Source organism: Malania oleifera, chromosome 7 (assembly GCF_029873635.1).
Source record: "Malania oleifera isolate guangnan ecotype guangnan chromosome 7, ASM2987363v1, whole genome shotgun sequence".
Lineage (NCBI taxonomy): Eukaryota > Viridiplantae > Streptophyta > Magnoliopsida > Santalales > Ximeniaceae > Malania > Malania oleifera.
Window position 1 is genome coordinate 86,332,585 of NC_080423.1, and position 24,752 is coordinate 86,357,336.

At 34.6% G+C, this 24,752-nt stretch overlaps 1 protein-coding gene across 1 annotated transcript; it reads left to right on the top strand.

The window, feature by feature from the left end:
- The first annotated feature begins 1,510 nt into the window (after positions 1 to 1,510).
- On the top strand, positions 1,511 to 2,688 carry LOC131159867 (protein MIZU-KUSSEI 1). Its single transcript, XM_058115062.1, has one exon. It carries the CDS (start codon positions 1,642 to 1,644, stop codon positions 2,401 to 2,403), a length of 762 nt encoding a protein of 253 aa, XP_057971045.1. The 5' UTR covers positions 1,511 to 1,641; the 3' UTR covers positions 2,404 to 2,688.
- Positions 2,689 to 24,752: the final 22,064 nt, after the last annotated feature.

Here is a 24,752-nt window from a genome sequence, read left to right on the forward strand (position 1 = left end):
CGTTGGCTCACAAAGTAAATTCTCACCATCCACAGGTACCGCTGGTTCCGTGAGTGTATCTACTTGGAATTGAACCCCCAATGCTCCTTCTTATGTGCTGATGCCTTTTCACTGCGTCATGCCCGTGGGGGCTATTGATCCCTCTCTTTATATGATACATATTATTGGATATACGACTCATTTTTTCTATGTTTAGAATTTTAAAAATAGGCACGTAGATATCTAAAGGAGTATGTCTCTTATATAATTTTCCCAAATATTCATACCTGTCTAATTTATTGTTGCACTCACTATAACACTTTTTTACTATAGTTTTATTGTCATTAGTAAATACACTTTACGTTACAATACTCTTTAAATAACTTTTGAGTCTATTAAAGGCCCAGTGGGCCTAGCTGTCAGAGATACCCCACCTCCTATCTTACCCCCTTACAAGATTTGAATATAAGACTTCTGAAAATGGTAATAAAAAAAAAGTGCTCATTCTTGACAATTAGATTAATAAGGGAATGATTCAAATAGACTGAGCAAAGATCAGGTTTATTGTGTACTCAAAAATGTCAAAGAAGGAGATAGCAAGGGCTAATGATGAAGTTGGATGCTCGAAAACATTATAGATTTGAGAAGACAATTCAACGGAGTAGAAAGTTGTTTAGGTATAGAAGATCCAAGTTCTAATTAATAGAAGGAAAGATCGCTAGGAGAGTATTTAAATTAATAATTTGTTCACCCTTTTTGTTTTTTGTTTTTTGAGAACGACTTGCAAGGATAGATTTTTATTCTTAATTTTTGAAATCCACTAATCACAGAAAGCCAACTTAATACTTGAACCCACGTCAGCCAAAAATATATATGTTATGAATTTCAATTGTCAATAATATGGACTCAAATATAGATATAATATAATACAATTAGTAAGATCCAAATAATATGAAACATCAAAAATTCAAAATTCATCATGTCACTTACAATTAATAAGAAGAGTTGAGTCTCAAAAAAGAAAAACAATTAATTAATGGCATTAGGAATACTTTTTATTGTTTATTAAAAATACCTTCACATAATGCTAAACATTTATGTACAAATTTATTACTATATCTTAGTTAACAAAATCATAGAAAACATTCACTTTTATTTCACGCTATTCAAATGGAGATTTATGAATAAGGAGGTTTTATTTGCAACTTTAAAAATATAGTTTTTTAAATATATATATATATATATAAAGATATCTACCTTTTTATATTTGATTATCAAATGAAGTGAAAAAAATTACATATATATATATATATCTATTAAATTAATGTATAAAAAAATCTATTTTAAATCTTTATAACCTTAAATTTTTCCCGAGCATTAATAGAAACTTTTTTAAAAATTATTTAGGGAGAGAGAGAGAGAGGGGCAGGGTGTTCTTCTGGAGGCGCTGTACACGTGTCTTGGTTTTGTTATAAAACAGAAAATCCCCTTAGCCATCACCACTCTGAACACAAAACAAAAACTGGCAACGTCTATATTCTTCCCGCCGTTGCATTTCTCATTTCTCTTACACCCAAACCCAATCCCCCCACCCCCCGGGGCGGCCCCTTTAATATCTTCCACTCTGTTTTTCTCTCTCGCCTTCAAATTTCAAATCAAGAAATGGCCAAAATCACCTCTCTTCGTCGGTTCCTCTTCCGCTGTTTCGCCCCCGCCGGTGCCGCCACCGCCACCACCACCGCCACAGCCAAGAAACGCCTCAGCACCTCCCTGAGAGACGACCTTCAAGACGACGTCGGTCCGCGCCACAAAAAAGATCCACCGCCCCGTTACCACGACTCATCCGATACCGATCTGTCGACCCCCTCCGAGGGCAGTGTCAGGAGCGTCGCCACCCGCGCGCCGCCCCGCTCCTCCAGGTCCATGGTGGTCGGCACCATCTTCGGCCTCCGTCGCGGCCACGTCTGGTTCTGCGTCCAGCACGATCGCCTCAGCGCCCGACCCGCCCTCCTCCTGGAGCTATCCATGCCCGTTCACCTCCTCGTCAAAGAAATGCAGTGCGGCCTCGTCCGGATCGCCCTCGAGTGCGCCCGCTCCGACGTTGGGCCTTGCCCGCTCCGGTCCGTACCCCTCTGGACAGCCTACTGCAACGGTCGCCGGGTCGGGTCCGCGACCCGGAGGAAGACCACGGGTCAGACCCGGATGATGCTCAAGACCATGCAGTCCATCTCCGTTGGCGCCGGAGTCATTCCGGCCGGGTTCGGGTCCGAAACCGGGTCGACAGAGGCGGGCGGCGAGATAATGTACATGAGGGCCAATTACGAGTGCGTGTTGGGGAGTGCTGACTCGGAGTCATTTCACCTGATCAACCCAGAGGGGTGCCCGGGTCAAGAACTCGGCGTTTTCTTGCTCAGGACTCGGTGAGGTAGCAGGGGGGTTTTCGGGTAAATAGAGGTTTATTTAAGGACTTTGTTGTCATTTTACCAGAAAATTAGGGTTTTCTGTTTGGGGGTTGCTTTTGAAATGGGGCTTGAAAACAAAACGTTTTCTTGCTTTGGAGATCAGTTCTTGATCTACTTTTAATTTATTTTTATCCTTTTTTTTTTTCCCTTTTTTTTTGACAATTTTGGGGGGATTGAAATACAACTAATTCTTAGAAATTTGTTGTTCTTTTCAATACAACTAATTGCAATGTTGTTTTTTCACCACATTTGCTCATGAATGGTTTTTTTTCCCGAGCGGAAGCCCGTTTTTGTTTTATGCTTGATGTTTGTTTGATATTTTGAAACCGAACAAATTTTTGTTTCATTTCATTTTATTTGTCTATCATTCTTTATAGTTTTGAGTATGGAAGAGAGAATCATGACTTTTGTGCATGTCGTACTTAAATTGAATCCATGATTTAGGGTTTTCGTGATCTCCTTGTTTGACTTTATTCTACAAATTTAAATTATAGGGGCATAGTATCAAGAGAATGTCGTATGTACGGCGTTAAATGTACTTTTAATTCTTACAACGATTTGAAATGTTTGATTTAAAAGTTGTTCAAATCATAATTAAAAAGGGGTTAATGACAACAATGCATCTAGAGTGTATAGATGGAGCTCAAATGTCCAAATGCAAGGCTCTAAGAATAACCCTAACCTTAGTCTACTTTTAAAAATGTAAAAGTATGATAATATATATATATATATATATATATATATATATATATATATATATAGTTTTATCTCAAACAAATCAATTGTAACTTGCTAGCTATAAAATAAGGCCCTAACTATTTAAAAGACATGATAGTAAAAAAAAGTTAACCCCTTGGGACACACAAGGTTTGAATTTTTCCAACCATGATTTGCTTTTTTGGGTAAAACAATAATTAATCCAAGCCGAAAGAAACTACGATGCATACAAAAGGCTAACTACATTCTCTAAAGTCAGCCTCTAATTGTGGCATCATACAAGCAAGGGTACGAACATAATTTAGAAAATTCACATTTTGAGTACATCCTTTTTGTTGGTAGGTCGGCTAATTACTTGGCTTTTGTAAGCACATGATCTATTGTTGAAATTGCAAATCTCTCTACAAAATCACTACAAATCAAGAACGAGAGTGCTCTATGAAAGGCTGCAAATTATTTTAGTATGAATAAAGAAAATCCTACTTCAAAAATAAGTCTTTTGAGATGAGCGAAATTTGAATTTGCAATATATGAATTTCTAGAGAGCAAATTTAGAAGAAATGAATGTAGAGATAGTGCAAGAAGAGTAAGAAGAAAAAGATAAGTTTATTGTTTTCCTACAACTGTTTGAACAAAATAAAAAATACCTTTTCGACAATGTTTTTGTCTCTAAAATTTGAATTTAACAGTTATTTTTCAAAGACACTCCCTACGTAACATGCGTGCATGTGTGGTAGTGCTCGCACTACCTTTTGGAGGCCCAAGTGGGCTATCCATGGATAGGCCCGTGAGTTACAGAGAGATACTAAACACATTTTTCTTTTTTGGCTTTGAAAAAAAGAAAAAAACCAGTTAGTTTTGAAAATTCTAACATTCCTCCCATACTTTCTAAAATGCATGAAAAAGAATTTTGTAAAGGCTTAGGAAATTTTATGCATACAAATTGGTGTCTTACTATTTGGATCATTATTTAGGAAATTTTATTCATTGGGTAAATGCATATTTGAACCAACGACTTGTAGGATAACCAAAAAGCTTCGCAAATAAAGTTGTAATCTTTTTAGATATTTCTTACAAGATGATACCTTGATAAGGCTTGTATTTGTATAATGTTTGATGAGTGCTCTAGAGTCAAGCCATTAACTCATACGAGGTGACACCACTTTCAACACATACAGGCAAACTTATCTTACTACCGTATAATATAATTAGTATAGGAAAAGTTGGGTTTGCTTAAGTGGTAAGGGTAAAGTTGAGTTTTAGTAATCTCAAGGTCTCAAGTTCAGTTTCCACTTGTGATTTGTTTGATGAATTACCGCAGATGCATCAATGGGAAATGGGAAGGCGATAATGTTTTCATTGCCCTAGTTTGGTGCCACCTAGGTGGGTCCAAAGAGCTTTTCCAGATAGGAATTCCAATTCATATATATATAAGTAGTTTTAAGTCTTTCAAGAGCCCAAACTCCTCCTTATTCTTATCATTATATGTACTTTACTCATCAAACTCAAAGACATAATATATCAAGTATTGAGTGGAGTTTCCATCATTGGTGGATAATAAAAGTGGGGCTTAAGATTCATTTCCTTTACAATATTAAAAATTAGGTCCTTTGTAAGTTATTTTGTGAAATGATAAACTACATTTTTACAAGATCTTACAAAATCTATTGTTTTTTCTCCATCATTGAGCAATTTCATGTCATAATTAATTGTCTTAATCCAATGTGTCCAGATTTTCCATTATAGGCTTTATTATAAGTTCTAGACAAAGTAACTTTAGAATTATGTAGGAAATAGATAGTGGTGTCATTAGTTTTGATCATAATGGTATTTCAGTTTAATAAGTTTGTAAGTCATTATGCCTCTTTACTACAAGAAGCTAAAGCCACAAACTCAGTTGCCATAATTTCTTTTTATTAGAGCCCTAATGTACAACTCCTTCCTTTACAAATGGTGGTGAAAATATATCCTTGGATGTATGAACATTTTGATCTCTCACTCAATTGGCATAAAGATCATTGTAAAATATTAAATTATAATTCCTTGTTTTCCTTAAATATTTTAATGTTCTTTTCATTGCGGACTAATAAATACAAGGACAAAAGACACTGAACTCCCATGAAACTTGAAAAAAAGTCACTTACCTCCCCTGAAGTTTGGTAAAACGACATTAATCTCCCCTAAGATTTTAAAAATCTCAGGAACCTCCTTTGAGCTTTCAAGAATTCCATAAACCTCCCTAAGGCTTGCTAAAAAGATGCTAACCTCCCCTTATAATTTTGTTAAAAAAAATACAAGACTTGTGAGGGGCATAAGTATCCCAAAAATAAATGTCAAGGGAGGCCTATGAAAGTTTTGAAACTTTAGGGAGATCAATATCTTTTTATCAATCTCACGGGAGGTTAGTATCTTTTGCCCTGAATATAATCTGCATCACTAGTATATCTGCTAAATCTACAAATGACAAACACAATATCATGTCTAGTATTAGTAATGACATACGTAAGACATCTAATAACTTCCCACTAGTTAATAGCTCTAACTAGCTGGATTTTCAATGAAAATGATTGAACCTTTTATCTTTCATTTTTTTTTTTTTTTTTAGCGAGTTTGAGAAAGAAACAAACCGTTCCATCCCATATGACCCAAATACCCAAAATAACATCAACAACACCTATATCTTTCATAACAAAATTTACAAATTCTATGTATGTGAAGAGTATCAACATATCATCAAATAAAGATAGATTATCTCACATCTATTATTAATAAACAAGTTGTGTACCTATTTATCTTATTCTGGCATAATTACTTTGTTAAAGTTTTCATATGACTAATTTGGACCTTGTATTAAACTACACAAAGACCTAAAAAATTTACATACTTTATGTTCTTATCTAGGCATGATAAAACCTTCAAGTTATTGAGCACACATGCACACGCACATGCGCATGCGACACACACACACACACACACACATCTTCATCTAATTCTCCATTCAATAATGACGTTTAACATTCACTTGATTAATAAAATCAATACTTTAATAGTACAAATTCTAGCAACATAAGCCTAAGTGCCAAAATAATCAATGCCTTCTTCTTTACGTAAATGCCTTAGCTACTACCCTCCTTTCGAAATGTCACATCTATAGATAGATTCATCAAAATCTTGTGCATCATGTCCAATACTAAATGAAATTGTGCTTTGAGTAGATAAAGAATCTCTTGTACCTTCAACTAAAATATAACAAAGCCTACACCAAAAATTTTATCTGTTATTATTCTCTTACCTCTTCTAAGTTTAGAGGATTTCATAAGACATATGGGTACACTAATCTCTGTCAAAAATTAATTATACGCAACAATACTGTGCCTCACTATGGTCCACCGGAGTTCTCAAATCATACATTACAATTTAACATTCATATCCCGCTTTGATTAAACAATACACATGCAGTGAATATTCTCATCACATTTCAGTATTTCCAACATGTCATAAATATATCATAATTCACAACTCAACTCAGTATTTTCATTTTTACTCATGCTACACATTCCAAATAATACACATAATTATATCTCATTAAAATAGTAAGTCGACACATGCTCATTATCCGATTTACTGAAAATACACATTTACATACTTCCATAATTTCCAGAAAACACATTACTCTTTAATCATTCCTGTAGACACCCCATTTTTACCCAGTCCCATTATTATTATTATTATTATTATGAATACTATTAGGGTTTTGGGGATCCAAAGCCTTTAAAAAGGCTTGAACACACGCACAAGGGGAGCGCACAGCCAAAGCAAAGAAAGAAAAAAAAGTCTGCTGCTTCTTCTTCTTCTTCTTCTTCTTCTTCTTCTTCTTCTTCTTTCTGCCAAACCCTGCGTCTCCAATCTTCAGTCTCCCCTTGGTTCCCATCTTCCAGCCATTCCCTCCGGCAACACCTGCTTTGCTCCGCCTCCAGCCCTCGCGCACACACAGCTAACGGGGAGCTTCTTCTTCTTCTTCGCCTACACCCAGCCTGCTGCAATCCTCTCATCGCTCTCAACCTCCCTCACAGCCTCACAGCCTCACGACACACACCCACACTGCTGCAGAGAAGAGAGTCGCAGCACCTCCATCGCCGTTCGCAAGTTCCCCATAGCAGGTAACCTCCAACCTGCAACCCCGACAACCCAGCACGTCGCCGTCGTCCACGCCGTTCTTCTCCGTCGTCAGACCAGATCTGTTCATTCCCGCGGCTCGTTATCATCTCCATCTCCGGCGGCCTTCTCTACCACAGCGGCCCCAAACCAACAACTTCGAGAGTCTCTCTCGCCACTGTTACCACCTTGCCGTCGTGCACGCATCAACCTCCAGCCTCCCTTCGCCCAGCGTGTTGAAACTCTTCCCCGGCATCACCTGCAACTCCAGCCGTCCTCCAGATCCGCCGTCTCCAGCAGACCACCCACGCAGCACTGCTGCTGGCCTTCCCGAACACAGCCCCCCTGTAAGTCCCCTACCCATCTGCACACACACACACTTTTACATACACACACACACACGTAAATTATATCATTATCATTATTATAAGTTTTTTTTTTTTTTTATATAATCGTTTCAGTAATATTGATGCTTATTTTTTTTAGAGGTATTAAACATTTATTATTATTATTGAAGGATCTTTATTGTTTGAATTTGTTTTAATATTTAAAGTGTTTTTTTTTTTTTTTTTTTGCTGTGTTTATTATATATATAAAATATTAATACTATTGTTGTCTGTTACATTGTTTGTTTTAATGTTTAATATCCATGATATATTTTTCTTGTTATTATTATTGTATACTTTAATATTGTTGTCATATTATCATTGTGTATTTATTTTGCATATTATTATTATTATTATGTTGCATATTTATTTTATATATATTTTTGCATATTTATGTGATTATTATTATTATAACCTTATATATTTATATTTATGTTATTATTGATTGCATATTTTAATTGTATATTTAATTTGCATGCATAGGTATTATTGTTATTGCCTTAATTATTTATTGGCATATTTATATTATCATTTTATTGTATAGTTTGCATCTTATTATTGTGATCACCTCATATGTTTAGGTGCATATTTATGTTACTTTTACCTACCCTTCTTATTGTATATTTGATTACATATTTATTTTCGTATTATTATTGTGTTTCCATGTTAGATTTTGGTATATTTCCTAATTATCACATGTTTCCATATTGTACCCATATATATATATATATTTGCATAAGAGATTATAATTTGAATTGTTCCCATAATTTCACTTGATTTGTTTCCAAATTGTAGTTTACATGTTAATTATAGGATTAGTTTATTTCTTTAATTATTTCCATATTGTACATGTTGTCATTAATTATATGCTAATATTAAGGTAGGTTTGTTATTATTATTATTATTATTATTATTATTATTATTATTATTATTATTATTATTACTATTGCTGTAATTATTAACTTTATTATTATATACATATACATATGTATATTTTTAGATATGTGGTATTATTTATTATTATTATTATTATTATGCAGGTATATCTATATATATATATATGTGTGTGTGTGTGTGTGTGTGTGTGTGTTAAAATAGATGTTATTATTACTATTAGTGTACGTATATATATTTGAGTTACGTATTATTATTGTCATATATAAGAGTATAGGTCATTCATTATTATCATACATACATATTCACATGCTAAGGTAGCGTTATTATTATGTGATATTATTATTAGTATATAATTATTATACTTTAATATTTATGTAGTGTCATTGTGGTATCATTGTATGTTATTATTACAGTATAGCGTTGCAATATTAATATGATATTATTAGTATATGAATATTATCATAGTATTATGTTTTCATTATTGTTACTATTGTTATTACTTTTTATTATTATTAATATTAAATATTCTTAGTATTTTTGTTTCTCAGGTATATTCAAATTTTGTATTATGTATTATGATATTTACTCTTATTATTTTATTTTATAGTACTATTTATTTTTGTGTACGTAAATCCCTATGATTTTAATGCTGGGGTATGAGCCTTCAGACTTCACGTACCTTTAGTTCTGAGGGAATATGTAAATATTTAGATTTTACATATATTTTTGTATTATTTATTTACTTATTTATTTATTTATTTATTCACTTTGCACGTGTATTAATAAATTTACTAGAGGAGTAATTTTAAAAAATTTTTAGATTAACTTAGGGATAATTCTAAATTAATTAGGTACCGTTCGTAAGAACGGGCGCGTAGGGGGTGCTCGTACCTTCCCCTCGCGTAACCGAACTCCGGACTCCAGTTCTGGTAACGTAGACCTATTAACTATAGCCCTAGGCTCAAAAAACACAATTCAAACGGTTGACTTTTCTTTTAAAAGTCACATGATAATCATATATATATTTATTTACACATATAATTTCCATTTAAACCAATAAATTCATAAATAAATAAATAAAAACTACTGGCTTAATCTATTCCCCTTACTTGACTTCCAGAAACTACACCAGTAGGGACCCCAAAACGATGCCTGCGGCGCTCACCCGAACCCTAATTCAATAACTCTAATTTAATCAAATCGACCCTCAATAAAATACTATTTTAACATTTCCTAAGCCCATAAATTCCAAATAAACAATTAAACTCCCAAAAATAATCAATTTTCTTAATTTCTTAAATCTCACTCTCGCTTTGGAGTGGTGTCTAGGACCCCCAAATTGAAATTTTGTTCCAACCAAATGACGATGATCGAGATTAGGACCTCGTGGTGGTGCCTAATCGTCGATTTAGCTAAAGATTTAAGGAGACATTCAGGAAAGAGAGGAAGTATACCTTACCCTAAGAGTGGTGTCTACGTCGCTCCTATGACAAATCCACTTCAATAGGAATGTTGGTGCCAGAGATAAGAACCCAACGGTATCTTCTGTTTTTCGATCGGCCGAATATTTTATGAGAAAATGAAGAGAGAGAGAGAGAGAGAGAGAGGGTGGACTGGTGCTGGATTCTTTCTCAGGAAAGAATTCTTTAGGATGAAGTTTTCTTTATATATATAAATATTTCAATTAGTGTTTTTTTCCATACTATTCCTTTTATTTGTTTATTTAATTAATTAATTTAATAATTTTTAATTAATTAATTTAATAATAATAATAATAATAATTTTTTTTGGGTTACTACATTCTTCCCTTCTTATAAAAATTTCTTCCTCGAAATTTGATAAATACTATTCCGAATAAAATGTCTTGTGACCCTAACAAAACTAAATTAATCTCGAATAACAACAATCAGGAACCCCACAAACTTAAGCTAAACTCACAAACAATCCTCAATTTAATCATCAAACACCTAACTGAACCACTAACCATTACCAACATCCTCCTTCAAGGATTTCCCCCTCACATTCAATTATTTCAACCTTCAAATTCTAATTTCAAGTTCCAGTCTCTCTATTTGGAAACATCACCGTCGATGGATTTACTATGGTTTTCTGAAACTTTCGATTGATTCAGAAAATCATAGAAGTCCATCAAGAGATTTCTACCTCCAGATTACAAAACAAAACTCAAAACTCTACCAATATCCTAACTTTCCGTTCCTATCCTCGTCCTAAATCGAATCTATACTCTAATATTAATTCGCCCTAGAGTCCGCAAACCTAACAACCTAAAGCTCTGATACCAAACTATAACGCCTCGAACCTAAAACTAGGGTCCGAAGTGTTATTTAAAATATATCTTTGATACCACCTTGTGACGCCTCGAACCCGTCAAGTGGGGCCCAGGTGCCACGTGTTCCATTACCTGTATATGATATTCTCACATCACTTATGCAGCGAAAATAATAACAACTCCTCAATAATATACCAGAGTTTCTATATATCTATAATCTCAAGGTATTCTCTAAACAACCAGTATTCACAAACATATATAAACATCTCAAAAAACTTAAACAAACCCAAAAATTATACATCAAAAGTCTATACCCTCTCTCTCAAAAATGCTACACCATGCGGAAGTCTTGAAAAAGATAAAATTCATGTCGAGTGAGACACATCTTAGTAAGTCGGAATAGATTAATACCAGTGTGTGGCTATCATGAGGTTTGTGTACAAATATAATCATTATTTATAATTTATCACAGTTATGAAACCGTTCTCTGTCCCTACTTACATACATGCAATATATTTTACGAACGAGAGTTACCAAGGATTAGGGTGATTACCCGCCCATACAAATAGCACCTCTTTACTCTGATACCTTATGCAACTTATGGCTACAACTGAAGCATATCAAGGCACTTGTTGGCCTAGTTAGGCTTACATACTCTTGGTTTTGATGATAACAAAGTAAAGTTATTTAATGAATTTTCAAGTGATATTATTTCAGGCAAAGATGATTTGCTCAAATTTCACATACCCTAACATTAAAGCTTACAAGGATCAAGGAACAAGGAAAGTCACATATGAATACCAGAGATCCATAATGAAAACTCATAGACGTCTGAAAGATTGAAGAGCAGCATTGAAAGGACTCAAAGCAAAGATGAGTCAAATGTGTTTATAGAACAAGCGTTGTAAGTACTTCAAAATTGATTCAAATATGAAATTTTCATTTTGAAGCTCATTAGGCAAAGACATACTCAGAAATCTGAAGTCTTAAAATCTTGGAACGTGTTTTTCAAAGTTAAACAAGTTTATATTCCAAGAATAACTAAGCAAAAATGAGAGAGATAAAAATGTCTTTAAAAGAAGATAAGTCTGCTGGCAAACGACAATCTATTACATGACAGAGGACTGACATATTTTTGAAAGGATTTAAACATGTTATAGAAGCTTGACAGACGACTGTGAAACAACTGACAACCGACTGCCAGTGACAAGTGAGTCATTTGTGTGTGTTCTGCCAGATGACTGCCACCCTTCTGAGTTTGTTTTAAGACTAAGTTGTTCTAGTGACAGGCGACTGCCAAGCTGAGGACAGGTGACTGCCACCCTACTGAGTTGTTTTAAAACTAAGTTATTCTAGTGATAGACGACTGCCAACATGAGGACAGCCAACTGCCACCTTTCTGTTTGAAAAAAATATAAATGTTATACATAGACAGATGATTACCAATGACTTCACAGTCGTCTGGCTTGCGGCAATTTTCAAAATTTTCAATGGGCATATTTTTTAAATTTAAATTATTTAAAACCCAAATTAATTTACAACTTGGACCCTACTCCAAGTAAACTTGGGGAACAAGCAAGAAGTCTTTCTTCATCTATAAATACCCTCAAGGTTCATCAATTTAGACACCAAGAAATCAATTTAGCTCTCATACTCTCTCAAAACTTACTGAAATTCTGAAAGCTCTCTATTGCTCTCATCACTCACGAAAATCTCTGAAGTCTTGCTGAGTTTCTCACTGTGTTTATGCATTGATTGTTGATTCTTTCGTCCATTGAAAGATACCTATGGTGATAAGTTTCTAGAGCTTCATTCTAAAATTCATATTCTGAATTTACTAAAGTATATAGTTTTTCAATTTGTACTAATCAGCTCTTTGAGAAGTAAGTTCTTGTACGCCTTGTTTTGAATCTTTGTAACAAATTGATTGACGGTTCGAGTGTTGACTTGTTGGACCAAAAAAGGGAATGTTGTTTGGAGAAGGCAGGCTCTAGACTTACCGAAGGAGTGTTGTAACTAGTATTGTTCCTCCTCGTAAAGGAACGGTGATAGTGAATCCTTTGGTAGTTTTACCAAGGGCGAGGACGTAGGCTGTACTGAAGCCGAACCTCATAAAACCCTGTGTACTTCTTTCTCTTCCCTACTCTTTATTTTTCAAGCAAAAGATACAATTTGTGTGGTTGCTTTAAAATTCATAAATTTTGGGTGTTCCATTGTTAAATAGACCGAAAGGTAATTTGTTTTGGATTGATCGACATTGATTGCGGAAACCAAAAGGGACTACGTTGGTTGATCATCCTTGACTCATTAATCTGAAAGTTTATTTAAAAGCTGAAAATTAGGAAGTAGTGTGATTATGATACAGGGCTTATACAAAGTGTGCTACAGGGCTTATACAAGTTCAGCAAATTTTCATATTGATATAGGGCTATTATTACAAGTATTGAGTGGTTGATAATTTTATTTTGAGTGTGATTACTCTGAATTAATTTGGATTGTATTTGAGCATTGATTATTGTTATAACACAAAAGGAATTAAAAAAAGAGGAATAAAATTTTTAAATCCCATTTCAACCCCCCTTCTTGGGAAAGCTATTCCAATTTCAATTGGTATCAGAGCCTAGTTATAGTAATTCCTAACAAGAAACTATAAAAAGATCAAATGGCAAATATAGGAGTAGCATCCTTCGGTGAGGGCCAATCCTCAACCCGTCCACCAATCTTTTGTGGACTCAACTATACTTTTTGGAAAAAGAGAATGCAAATTTATCTCCAATACATGGATTGGAAATCATGGGAAGTAGTTATGGATGGAGACCTTATTCCCACTAAGATAGTAGATGGAAAACAGATTCCAAAAGAGAAAAAGGATATGACCGACTTAGATTATAAAATGCTTCAAATCAATTCAAGCGCTATAAATACTTTAAACTGTGCTTTAGATGCTAACGAATTTAATAAGGTCATGACATACAATATGGCTAAAGAAATATGGGACATATTAGAAGTAACATATGAAGGAACAATAGATGTTAGAGACAATAGGATAGACATGTTAACAAACGAATATGAAGCATTCAATATGAAACCATATCAAGTACGTACACAAGATTTACCCACATAATCAATTCCTTAAGTGCCTTAGGAAAAACTTATACTACGTACGAAATGATTAGAAAAATTCTAAGAGGTCTTCCCTTCATATGGGAACCAAAGGCTATAACTATCACGGAAGGTAGAAACCTTAAGAACACCTCTCTAGATGAACTCATTGGTTCACTACTTACTTATGAAATGGTTTTAAAAGAAAGGAATCCTGAACCCAAACATAAAAGATCTATTGCATTAAAAGCCTCTAGTAACAGCTCAAGTGAAGAGGAAAGTGAATCAAGCGACTTAGATCAGGATGAATTACCATTCATCACTAAGAGATTAGGCAAGTTCTATAGGAAAAATAAAAGGTTTCCTAGAAAATTTAACAAAAAGAAATCTGAAAAGGAGAGATAAGTAGAAAAGAAAATAAAGGTAAGAATGAACATCTTATGTGCTATCATTGCAAGAAACGAGGGTATATTAAGCTGGACTACCCGTTGCTCAAGAAAGACAAGAAGAAAAAGAAGAAAGTTATGAAGGCCACGTGGGATAATTCAAGTTCCTACGAGACGGAAAATGAATCAAGTGGACAAGAGATGGCAAATATATGCTTCATGGCGAATGACAAAGAGGTAAATTTATACTACCCTTCAATAGAATCTTACAATGAGTCTTGTGATAGCATGCCTTCCTATAAGGAATTGCAAGCTGAGTTGTTTTCTTTACATAAAAGATTTATAAAAATCTCTAAGAGAAATATAACTCTGAAAGATAAAAATAAAGAATTAATGAAACAACTTGAATCCTTCAAAACCATTGAAAAAGAAAAAGACTCTTCTATTAAAAAGTTAGAAGAGAAAGTAAATGAAATAACTCAAGAGTTAGGCCAAACTCATGAAGATGATTTGAATAAAAAGAATTTAGAGATAAATGAACTTAAGAAATCAGTAGAAGATAAAGAGAAAATTATATTTAACTTTACCAAAGGAAAAGAAAACTTTGAAAACATGATTGGTCAACAAAGAATAAATGGAAACAAAGAAGGTTGGTTATAATGGGAAAACAAACAAAAGGAATAAAAAATTATACTTGGGATATTTTTTCAAAGAAGCCAAGCACTATGCTAGTACTTCTTCAAACAATAAATAAACATGAACATACCACTTGCTACTTGTGCAAGACTAAGGGTCATGTAATGTTCAATTGCCCACTTAAAAGAAAATATGTTAAAGTACAAGGAGAATGGAAAGTTAATAGTGGAACTAAAATCAAAACAAAGAAAGTCAAAGAATTTGGGTTCCAAAGACTAACACAATGAATCCCTCATTGTAGGTATGCTTTAGGACTACACCGTCAACGGATAAGTGGTACTTGGACAGTGGATGTTCAAGGCACATGACCGGTGATAGGACCAAGTTCACTACATTGAGACAAAATGATGGGGGGTACGTCACCTATGGAGACAATGCTAAAGGTAAAATTATTGGCATTGGAAAATAGATAAAGAACCTTCTCTTACCATTGATAATGTGCTATTAGTAGAATGATTAAAATACAATCTTTTAAGCATAAGCCAATTAAGTGACAAAGGGTTTGAAATAACTTTTAAGAAAGAAAAATGTGTTATCCAAAATCTTAAGAACAATGAAACCTTATTTATAGCTCATAGAATAAATAATGTTTATTATATAAGCCTTGAGAACTTAGTAAATCAAAACGTAACTTGTTTGACAGCAATGAATGAAATAAGTTGGTTGTGGCATAGGAAACTAGGTCATGCTAGTATGGATCGTTTATCCAAATTATCTAAGAAAAATCTTGTAAAAGGATTACCAAATACTAAATTCATAAAAGACAAGATGTGTGATGCATGCCAAAAGGGAAAGCAAGCCAAAACAAGCTTCAAAAATACAAAATACATATCTACCAAAAGACCCTTAGAACTTCTCCACCTAGACTTATTTGGTCCAACTAGAACCTTAAGCCTAGGAGGTAAACAATATGCTTTTGTAATAATAGATGACTATTAAAGATTTACTTGGGTATTATTCTTGGCAAACAAAGATGAAGCTTGTGACATGCTAATCACACTATGCAAGAAATTGCAAAATCAAAAGGGCTATAATGTAACAAATTTTAGAAGTGATTAAGGTAGGGAGTTTAAAAACAAAAATATTGAAAAATTCTGTAATGAACATGGAATAAATTATAATTTTTCAGCACTTAGGACTCCACAACAAAATGGAGTTGTAGAAAGAAAAAATAGAACCCTACAAGAAATGGCAAGAATCATGTTAAACGAAAATAATCTACCTAAATACTTTTTAGCAGAAGCTGTGAGTACAGCTTGTTACATTATAAATAAAGTATCCATAAGATCAAAAATAGACAAAACACCGTATGAATTATGAAGAGGTAGAAAACCCAATATTTCATATTTTCATGTATTTGGATGCAAATGTTTTATCCTTACTACCAAAGATGATTTAGGAAAGTTTGATGCAAAATCTGATGAAGGTATCTTTCTAAGTTATTCTTCAAATAGTAAAGCTTATAGGGTTTATAATAAAAGGACTCTTACTATTATTGAATCAGTACACATAACATTTGATGAATCAAATAACAATGAAGTTAAGAATGATGAAAAAGAAGATATATCACAAAAAAGATGAAGAAATTGAAATAAAAGAAGAAAACAATAATGAAACATCAAATGAAAACATCATAGAAAATCAAGAATTACCAAAAGAATGGAGATATGCTAAAAGTCACCCAAAAAATCAAATTCTTGGTGAACCATCAAAAGGAATAACCACTAGAGCGTCATTAAAAAATATTTGTAACCATTATGCGTTTTTTGTCTCAAGATGAACCAAAAATATAGAAGAAGTCTTAAAAGATAATTTTTGGATCATAGCTATGTATGAGGAACTAAATCAATTTGAAAGGAGTCAAGTATGGGAACTTATATTTAAACCCAAAGATAAATTGTTCATAGGAACTAAATGGGTGTTTAGAAATAAAAAGGATGAAAATGGAGTAGTTGTAAGAAATAAAGTTAGGTTAGTGGCACAAGGTTACAATCAAGAAGAAGGTATAGATTATGAAGAGACCTTTGCTCTCGTAGCAAGAATGGAAGCTATAAGAATGCTTTTTACATATACAGCCAATAAAGACTTCAAACTATACCAAATGGATGTAAAAAGTGCATTCCTAAATGGTTATATAAATGAAGAAATTTACATTAAATAACCTCCGGGTTTTGAAGACTCTAAAAACCCAAATCATGTATTCAAGCTAACTAAAGCCTTATATGGATTGAAACAAGATCCTAGAGCTTGGTACGATAGAGTAAGCAAATTCCTACTCCAAATCAATTTTTCAAGAGGAAAGATAGATAGCACTTTATTTATAAAAACCAAAAATAATGATATGCTTATAGTACAAATTTATGTTGATGATATTATATTTGGAGCAACTCATGAAGACTTGTGTAATGAATTTGCTACAGCTATGCAAAGAGAGTTTGAAATGAGCATGATGGGAAAGTTAAATTACTTTCTAGGGTTACAAATTAGACAAGCTAAAAATGGAACTTTCATAAATCAAACTAAATATATTAAAGACATGTTAAAGAAGTTTGATATGGAAGAAAGCAAACCTGTAGGAACTCCCATGAGCACCTCAACAAGTCTTTACAAGGATGAAAAAGGAAAACAAGTAGATATCAAGCATTACCGAGGCATGATAGGAAGGCTTACTTTATTTAACAGTGAGTAGACCGGATATCATGTTTAGTGTTTGTATATGTGCTAGATTTCAATCAGCTCCTAAGGAATCACATCAAATCGCAGTTAAACGAATCCTTAGATATTTACTAGGCCCACTTGATTTAAGTTTATGGTATCCAAAGGGAACTGACTTCGAAATGATAAGTTATTCAAATGCGGATTGTGTACGATGCAAAATATATAGAAAGAGCACTAGTGAGACTTGTCACTTCCTAGGACACTCACTAGTTTCTTGGTTCTCAAAAAAACAAAATTCCGTAGCATTATCTACAGCCAAAGCAGAATACATAGCAGCTGGGAGCTGTTGTACTCAAACCTTGTATATAAAACAACAATTAAGGGACTTCAAAATACAATACCAAACAATCCCTATAAAGTGTGACAATACAAGCGCTATAAATATTTAAAAGAATCCAGTATCACATTCAAGAAATAAACATATTGATATACGTCATAATTTTTTAAGAGATAATGTGGATAAGAAAGAAATAGCTCTTGAATTTGTTAACATTCACGATCAATTAGCTGATATATTTACAAAACCATTAGCTGAAGATCAAATTGTACTTATCCGACGGGAATTAGGAATGTTACATGTAAGAAAAGTTAACAAAGAAAGAAGAGAACAGTTGTTCAGGGCAGACGACTGCTAGATAGCTGGCAGGCGACTAGCAAACTACTGTCTATATAGAAATACAGTTGACAGCCGACTGTCCACTTGGTGACAGACGACTATCTTGTGGCGGGTCATGTTCTTTTAGCATAAAAACACTCTTGTTAAAACCCCCTAGACGACGGCTATCCATTCGTCTCCCCTTCTCTAAACCAACTCCTCTTCATTCTCTTCAAAGTTCCTTCTCTCCAAACTTCCTCCCATCGTCCATACATCACAACCCTAATTCCTTCACACCTAGGGTTTCTTGAATTTCAGCTTCATCAAAATGGTTCGTACCAAAACAGTGGGGAAAAAGGACAAAGCATCCACTTCCTCTTCAAAGGCTACAAGCAACAACGACATAGAGAAATGGATAATTTCATCTCACGCAAAAGCATTGTATCAAAATCACATATCTGCAATTGATACGATGTTTTGTAAGGTATTAAATATTACTTTCTTTGAAGAAAATTTCCCTGAGATTCTTGAATTGTTCAAAACTATAGGATGGGATAAGTTCATTCTTCACCAAGTTAAGGGGTATTACCCAGATCATATTAAGCTTTTTAACTCGAACTTGGTAAAGAAAGATGTTGGATTTGATATTGAAGTTTTTAGCCAAAAGATAACACTTACTCCACACTCATTACGGAAAATACTTCGTATCAAGCATGGGGATTTTGAGTGCAATCTAGTAGAAAAACAGTGGACTATGGAGCAAGGTTTTTCACCACAAGAATTTTTGCCTCTTGTGGTGAACGATCCACCTATCTATTTTGGACATCCTCCACTATACAAATAGCTCAATCTCCAAGCACAAATCCTTCACAAGATCATTGCTTATAATATAATTCCGAGGTCTAGATCCTTTGATCATGTGTCTTTCTTCGATTGCTTCATAATGTGGTGCATATTAAAAGGGAAGAAATTAGATTTAGCTAGCATCATACTAAAATGGATTGAATCTCCTAGAATTGGGCTTCCATATGGCGGCATTCTTTCCTTGGTCTTCGCTCAGTTTCAAGTCCTCACTCCATTTTTAAAAATAGTGAAGCGAACCCATTACCATATCTTCTCCTCTACTACACTCAAAAGAATGGGCTACAAAAAGTATACAAAGAGATGGATGTTTAGAGTAAATAGACCAACACCAGAAGAACCTAAACCAAGACCATAAGAAGCTGATATGCCTCCATGGTTTGTTCCATTTTATCATAATTATACCAGCTTCAGTTCTGAAATGAGGGAAAACTTTGCTTCTCTTCAGGATAAGATCTCAAACAATGATGAAAAATACACTTTGCCAAAATAGAGCACCATGTCGCACAAAATGTCACTGACTCAGATAAAGAGAGTAATGAGAACGATGATGAAGACTTTCAGGCAAAATCAGGAGAAGAAGAAGAAGAAGGCTCATAGCAATCCAAAGGCAAGGGAATTGCTGAAGATAGTGATACAGCTTCTGATACATAGACTTTTGATGTTGTTTTTTGCTATTTTGTATGCTACACATGCTTAGTTTCTGATTGTATACCTTTTTGTTGATGTCAAAAGGGGGAGTATGTGTGTGAGCAAAGTCTATGTGTGTATTTGTATTTCTAGTCTAATGTACTACGAGTTCTATGAAGAGTTTTATGAATATATATGCTCACATCCTGCAACTTTCAAATCTTTTGAACTTATGTCTTAATGAGATTATTTTAAATCTATGCTTATTGATAAGGGGAGCATTAATTTTAATTTTATATCTTTCCTCGTTCTTTGTCATCATAAAAGATGGGGAGATTGTTGGCCTAGTTAGGCTTACAAACTCTTGGTTTTGATGATAACAAAGTAAAGTTATTTAATGAATTTTCAAGTGATATTATTTCAAGCAAAGATAATTTGCTCAAATTTCACATACCCTAACATTAAAGCTTACAAGGATCAAGGAACAAGGAAAGTCACATATGAATACCAGAGATCCATAATGAAAACTCATAGAAGTCTGAAAGATTGAAGAGCAGCATTGAAAGGACTCAAAGCAAAGATGTGTCAAATGTGTTTATAGAACAAGCATTGTAAGTACTTCAAAATTGATTCAAATATGAAAATTTCATTTTGAAGCTCATTAGCCAAAGACACACTCAGAAATCTGAAGTCTTAAAATCTTGGAACATGTTTTTCAAAGTTAAACAAGTTTATACTCCAAGAATAACTAAGCAAAAATGAGATAGATAAAAATGTCTTTAAAAGAAGATAAGTCTGTTGGCAGACGACTATCTGTTACATGACAGATGACTGGCATATTTTTGAAAGGATTTAAACATATTACAAAAGCCTAACAAATGACTGTCTAACAGCTGACAGCCGACTGCCACTGACAAGTGAGTCATCTGTGTGTGTTCTGCCAAACGACTGCCACCCTTCTGAGTTTGTTTTAAGACTAAGTTGTTCTGGTGACAAACGACTGCCAAGTTGAGGATAGGCGACTGACACCCTACTGAGTTGTTTTAAAACTAAGTTATTCTAGTGATAGACGACTGCCAACAAGAGGACAGCTGACTGCCACCTTTCTGTTTGAAAAAATATGAATGTTATACATGGACAAACGACTATCAGTGACTTCATAGTCATCTGGCTCGTGGCAATTTTCAAAATTCTCTACAGGCATATTTTTGAAATTTAAATTATTTGAGGTCCAAATTAATTTACAACTTAAACCCTACTCCAAGTAAACTTGGGAAACAAGTAAGAAGTCTTTCTTCATCTATAAATACCCTCAAGGTTCATCAATTTAGACACCAAGAAATCAATTCAGCTCTCATACTCTCTCAAAGCTTACTAAAATTCTGAAAGCTCTCTATTGTTCTCATCACTCACGAAAATCTCTGAAGTCTTGCTGAGATTCTCACTGTGTTTGTGCATCGATTGTTGATTCTTTCATCCATTGAAAGATACGTACGGTGATAAATTTCTAGAGCTTCATTCTAAAATTCATATTATGAATTTACTGAAGTATATAGATTTTCAATTTGTACTAATCAACTCTTTGAGAAGCAAGTTCTTGTACGTCTTGTTTTGAATCTTTGTAACAGATTGATTGACAATTCGAGTGTTGAATCATTGGACCAAACAAGGGGATATTGTTTAGAGAAGGTAAGCTCTAGCCTTACCCAAGGAGTGTTGTAACTAGTATTGTTCCTCCTTGTAAAGGAACGGTGATAGTGAATCCTTTGGTGGTTTTGCCAAGGGCGAGGACATAGGCTGTGTTGAAGCCGAACCTCGTAAAATCCCGTGTTCTTCTTTCTCTTCCCTACTCTTTATTTTTCAAGCAAAAGATACAATCTATATGGTTGCTTTAAAATTCATAAATTCTGAGTGTTCGATTGTTAAATAGACCGAAAGGTAATTTGTTTTAGATTGATCGGCATTGATTGCAAAAACCAAAAGGGACTACGTTGGTTGATCATCCTTGACTCATTAATCTAAAAGTTTATTTAAAATCTGAACATTAGGAAGAAGTGTGATTGTGATACAGGGCTTATACAAAGTGTGCTACAGGGCTTATACAAGTTCAAAAAATTTTCATATTGATAAAGGGCTATATTATTACCAGTATTGAGTGGTTGATAATTTTATTTTAAGTGTGATTACTTAGAATTAATTTGAATTGTATTTGAGCATTGATTATTGTTATAACACAAAAGGAATTAAAAAAAGAGGAATAAAATTTTTAAATCCCAATTCAACCCCCTTTCTTTGGAAAGCTATTCCAATTTCAGCACTTACCTTATTCAGTAAGCCCTTAAGTGGATAGTTTATCTCGTACTCACACACACATTCAAACAAAAGTTTACTGGCAGAAGTTCCCGTGAATAGGGAAGATTACCCGCCCACACAAGTAGCTTCCCTCTGTCCTAATACGTTATGCAGTCTAGTATGGCTACATCTAATATTAATCAGGACACTCGCCTTTCTCAACAAGCCCTTGGGCGAAGTATATACCTCACCCCAAATAAATATAATACTACAATATATAATACATGTTTACTATACTCTGTATCTATTATCTTTGTAATATTCATCTTTTCATGTTCTTAGTATTTCACATCACATTATCACTTTCTTTGTGCTACTTTGATTTCACACTTTCACATTTCACATCACATGAATCTCACTTCCACATTTCATATCATCCACATTTCACATTCACATTTCGCATTACTATGATTTCATGCTACTCTGTATTTACATCTACATTTACATGTTCTTTTCTCATATTATTTACTGGTTAAATTAAACAATTATGCATTTAGAACTCACTACCAGATGGATAATCATTGTCATGCTTCCCCCCATGACGGGTTGTGCGGCCCGAAGGCTAGACTTAACCTTGGTCGGCCTACCAGAGCTAAATCAGAAAACAACCTCTTCAATTTGTAAGTCAGATTGGCTTTCCCATACTGGTCTAGACTCCAAGGGGAATCTCTACCCTACACAGTTCAATCAACCATCTCGTCTCCACACTCTCTCTAAGACGTGTGGGTGCATTAATCTCTACCAAAAATCATATGCAACAGTACTATGCCTCACTATGGTCCACCGGAGTTTTCAAATCATACATTACAATTTAACATTCATATCCTACTCTGATTAAACAATACACAGGCAGTATATATTCTCATCACATTTCAGTATTTTCAACATGTCATAAATATATCATAATTCACAACTCAACTCAATATTTTCATTATACTCATGCCACACATTCCAAATAATACGCATAATTATATCTTGTTAAAATAGTAAGTCAACCCATGCTCATTATCCGATTTACTGAAAATACACATGTACATACTTCCACAATTTCCAAAAAACATATTACTTTAATCATTCAATTTTCACAAATAATAACTATATCCCTAGGCTCAAAAACCATAGTTCAAACGGTTAACTTTTCTTTTAAAACTCACATGATAATCATATATATATATACACGCACACACATGTAATTTCCATTTAAACTGATAAATTCATAAAAACTAGTAGCTTAATCTATTCCCCTTACCTGATTTCCAGAAATTACGCCAGCAGGGACCCCAAAATGATGCCTGCGGCGCTCATCCGAAGTCTGATTCAATAACTCTAATTTAATTAAATTGACCCTAAATAAATACTATTTTAACATTTCCCAAAATTCCAAATAAATAATTAAACTCCTAAAAATAATCAATTTTCTTAATTCCCTAAATCTCACACTCGCTTTGAAGAGGTGTCTAGGACCCCTAAATTAAAAATTTGCTCCGACCAAAATGACGACGATCGAGACTAGGACCATGTGGTGGTGCCCGATCGTTCATTTATTTGAAGATATAAGGAGAAATTGACGAAAGAGAGGGAGTATACCTTACCCCAAGAGTGGTGTTGAAGATTAAACTTGAAGACCGGCAGCCCACCTCCATTGAAGACCGGCAGCCCACCGTTGTGGACATTGGAGATTTGCAGGCAACCTACTCCACCTACCAGCCCACCTCTATTGAAGATTTGCACCCACCATTGTTGATTATTTGATTTCTATAATTACTATAAATAGCTGAGTTGTGTGTGAGTAAATGTGAGCAATGTGGTGTGTGAGAGAGATTAGCCAGTGAGCCGTGAGAGAGATTTTAATTCCTCTGTATTATTTTCAGATTGAAATATACTTGTTTGGTATTTATCCTCACTGAGTTTCAGTCACATCCAGTGGCTGAGTGCTCCTCTCCACCCATCAGTGGTATCAGAGCGTCCAGGTACGCCGGAATTCACCAAACAGAGGTGAACAGAGAAGAAATTCAAGTTTCTTCTCAGTTTTGAAGTTGCTCCAAATATCAAATTGAGCCTGCCATTGTGCAATTCGATTCAAGACGATTCCAACGGTGAAAACCACCTCTCAAACGGACACTGGGAGAGTCTACACGCGCTCCCACGCGCCTCCCACGAAGACAGCGCTCTACCCACGCGCTGCACGCGCCGACGAAGACTCCGGCAGACGGTGACACGCGCCTCACGCTCCTGCACGCGTCTTCTTCGCCCGATTGGTGAGATCCGACCCGGACAGCGACCCGCAACCCGGCCCAGCGACCAGCAACCCGGATCCGTACCCGCGCCTTGACCCGCATCCGACCCGCTCCCAGCAGCGACACGCGGCACGCGCAGAGGACGCCACGTGGGGTAACGGAACAGTTAACGCCGTTAAGCGGCCGTTAAGTTGAACCGGTTAGTTTAAAAATTCACCAGAATTTCCTATAGCCGGTTCGGTGATTTTTAGACCGGTTCTTTGCAAACCAAAACCGGTTCCTAAGGTTT

Excerpts from the sequence above, each read along its gene's own strand:
- LOC131159867 (XM_058115062.1), top strand. The coding sequence starts at position 1,642 with ATGGCCAAAATCACCTCTCTTCGTCGGTTCCTCTTCCGCTGTTTCGCC.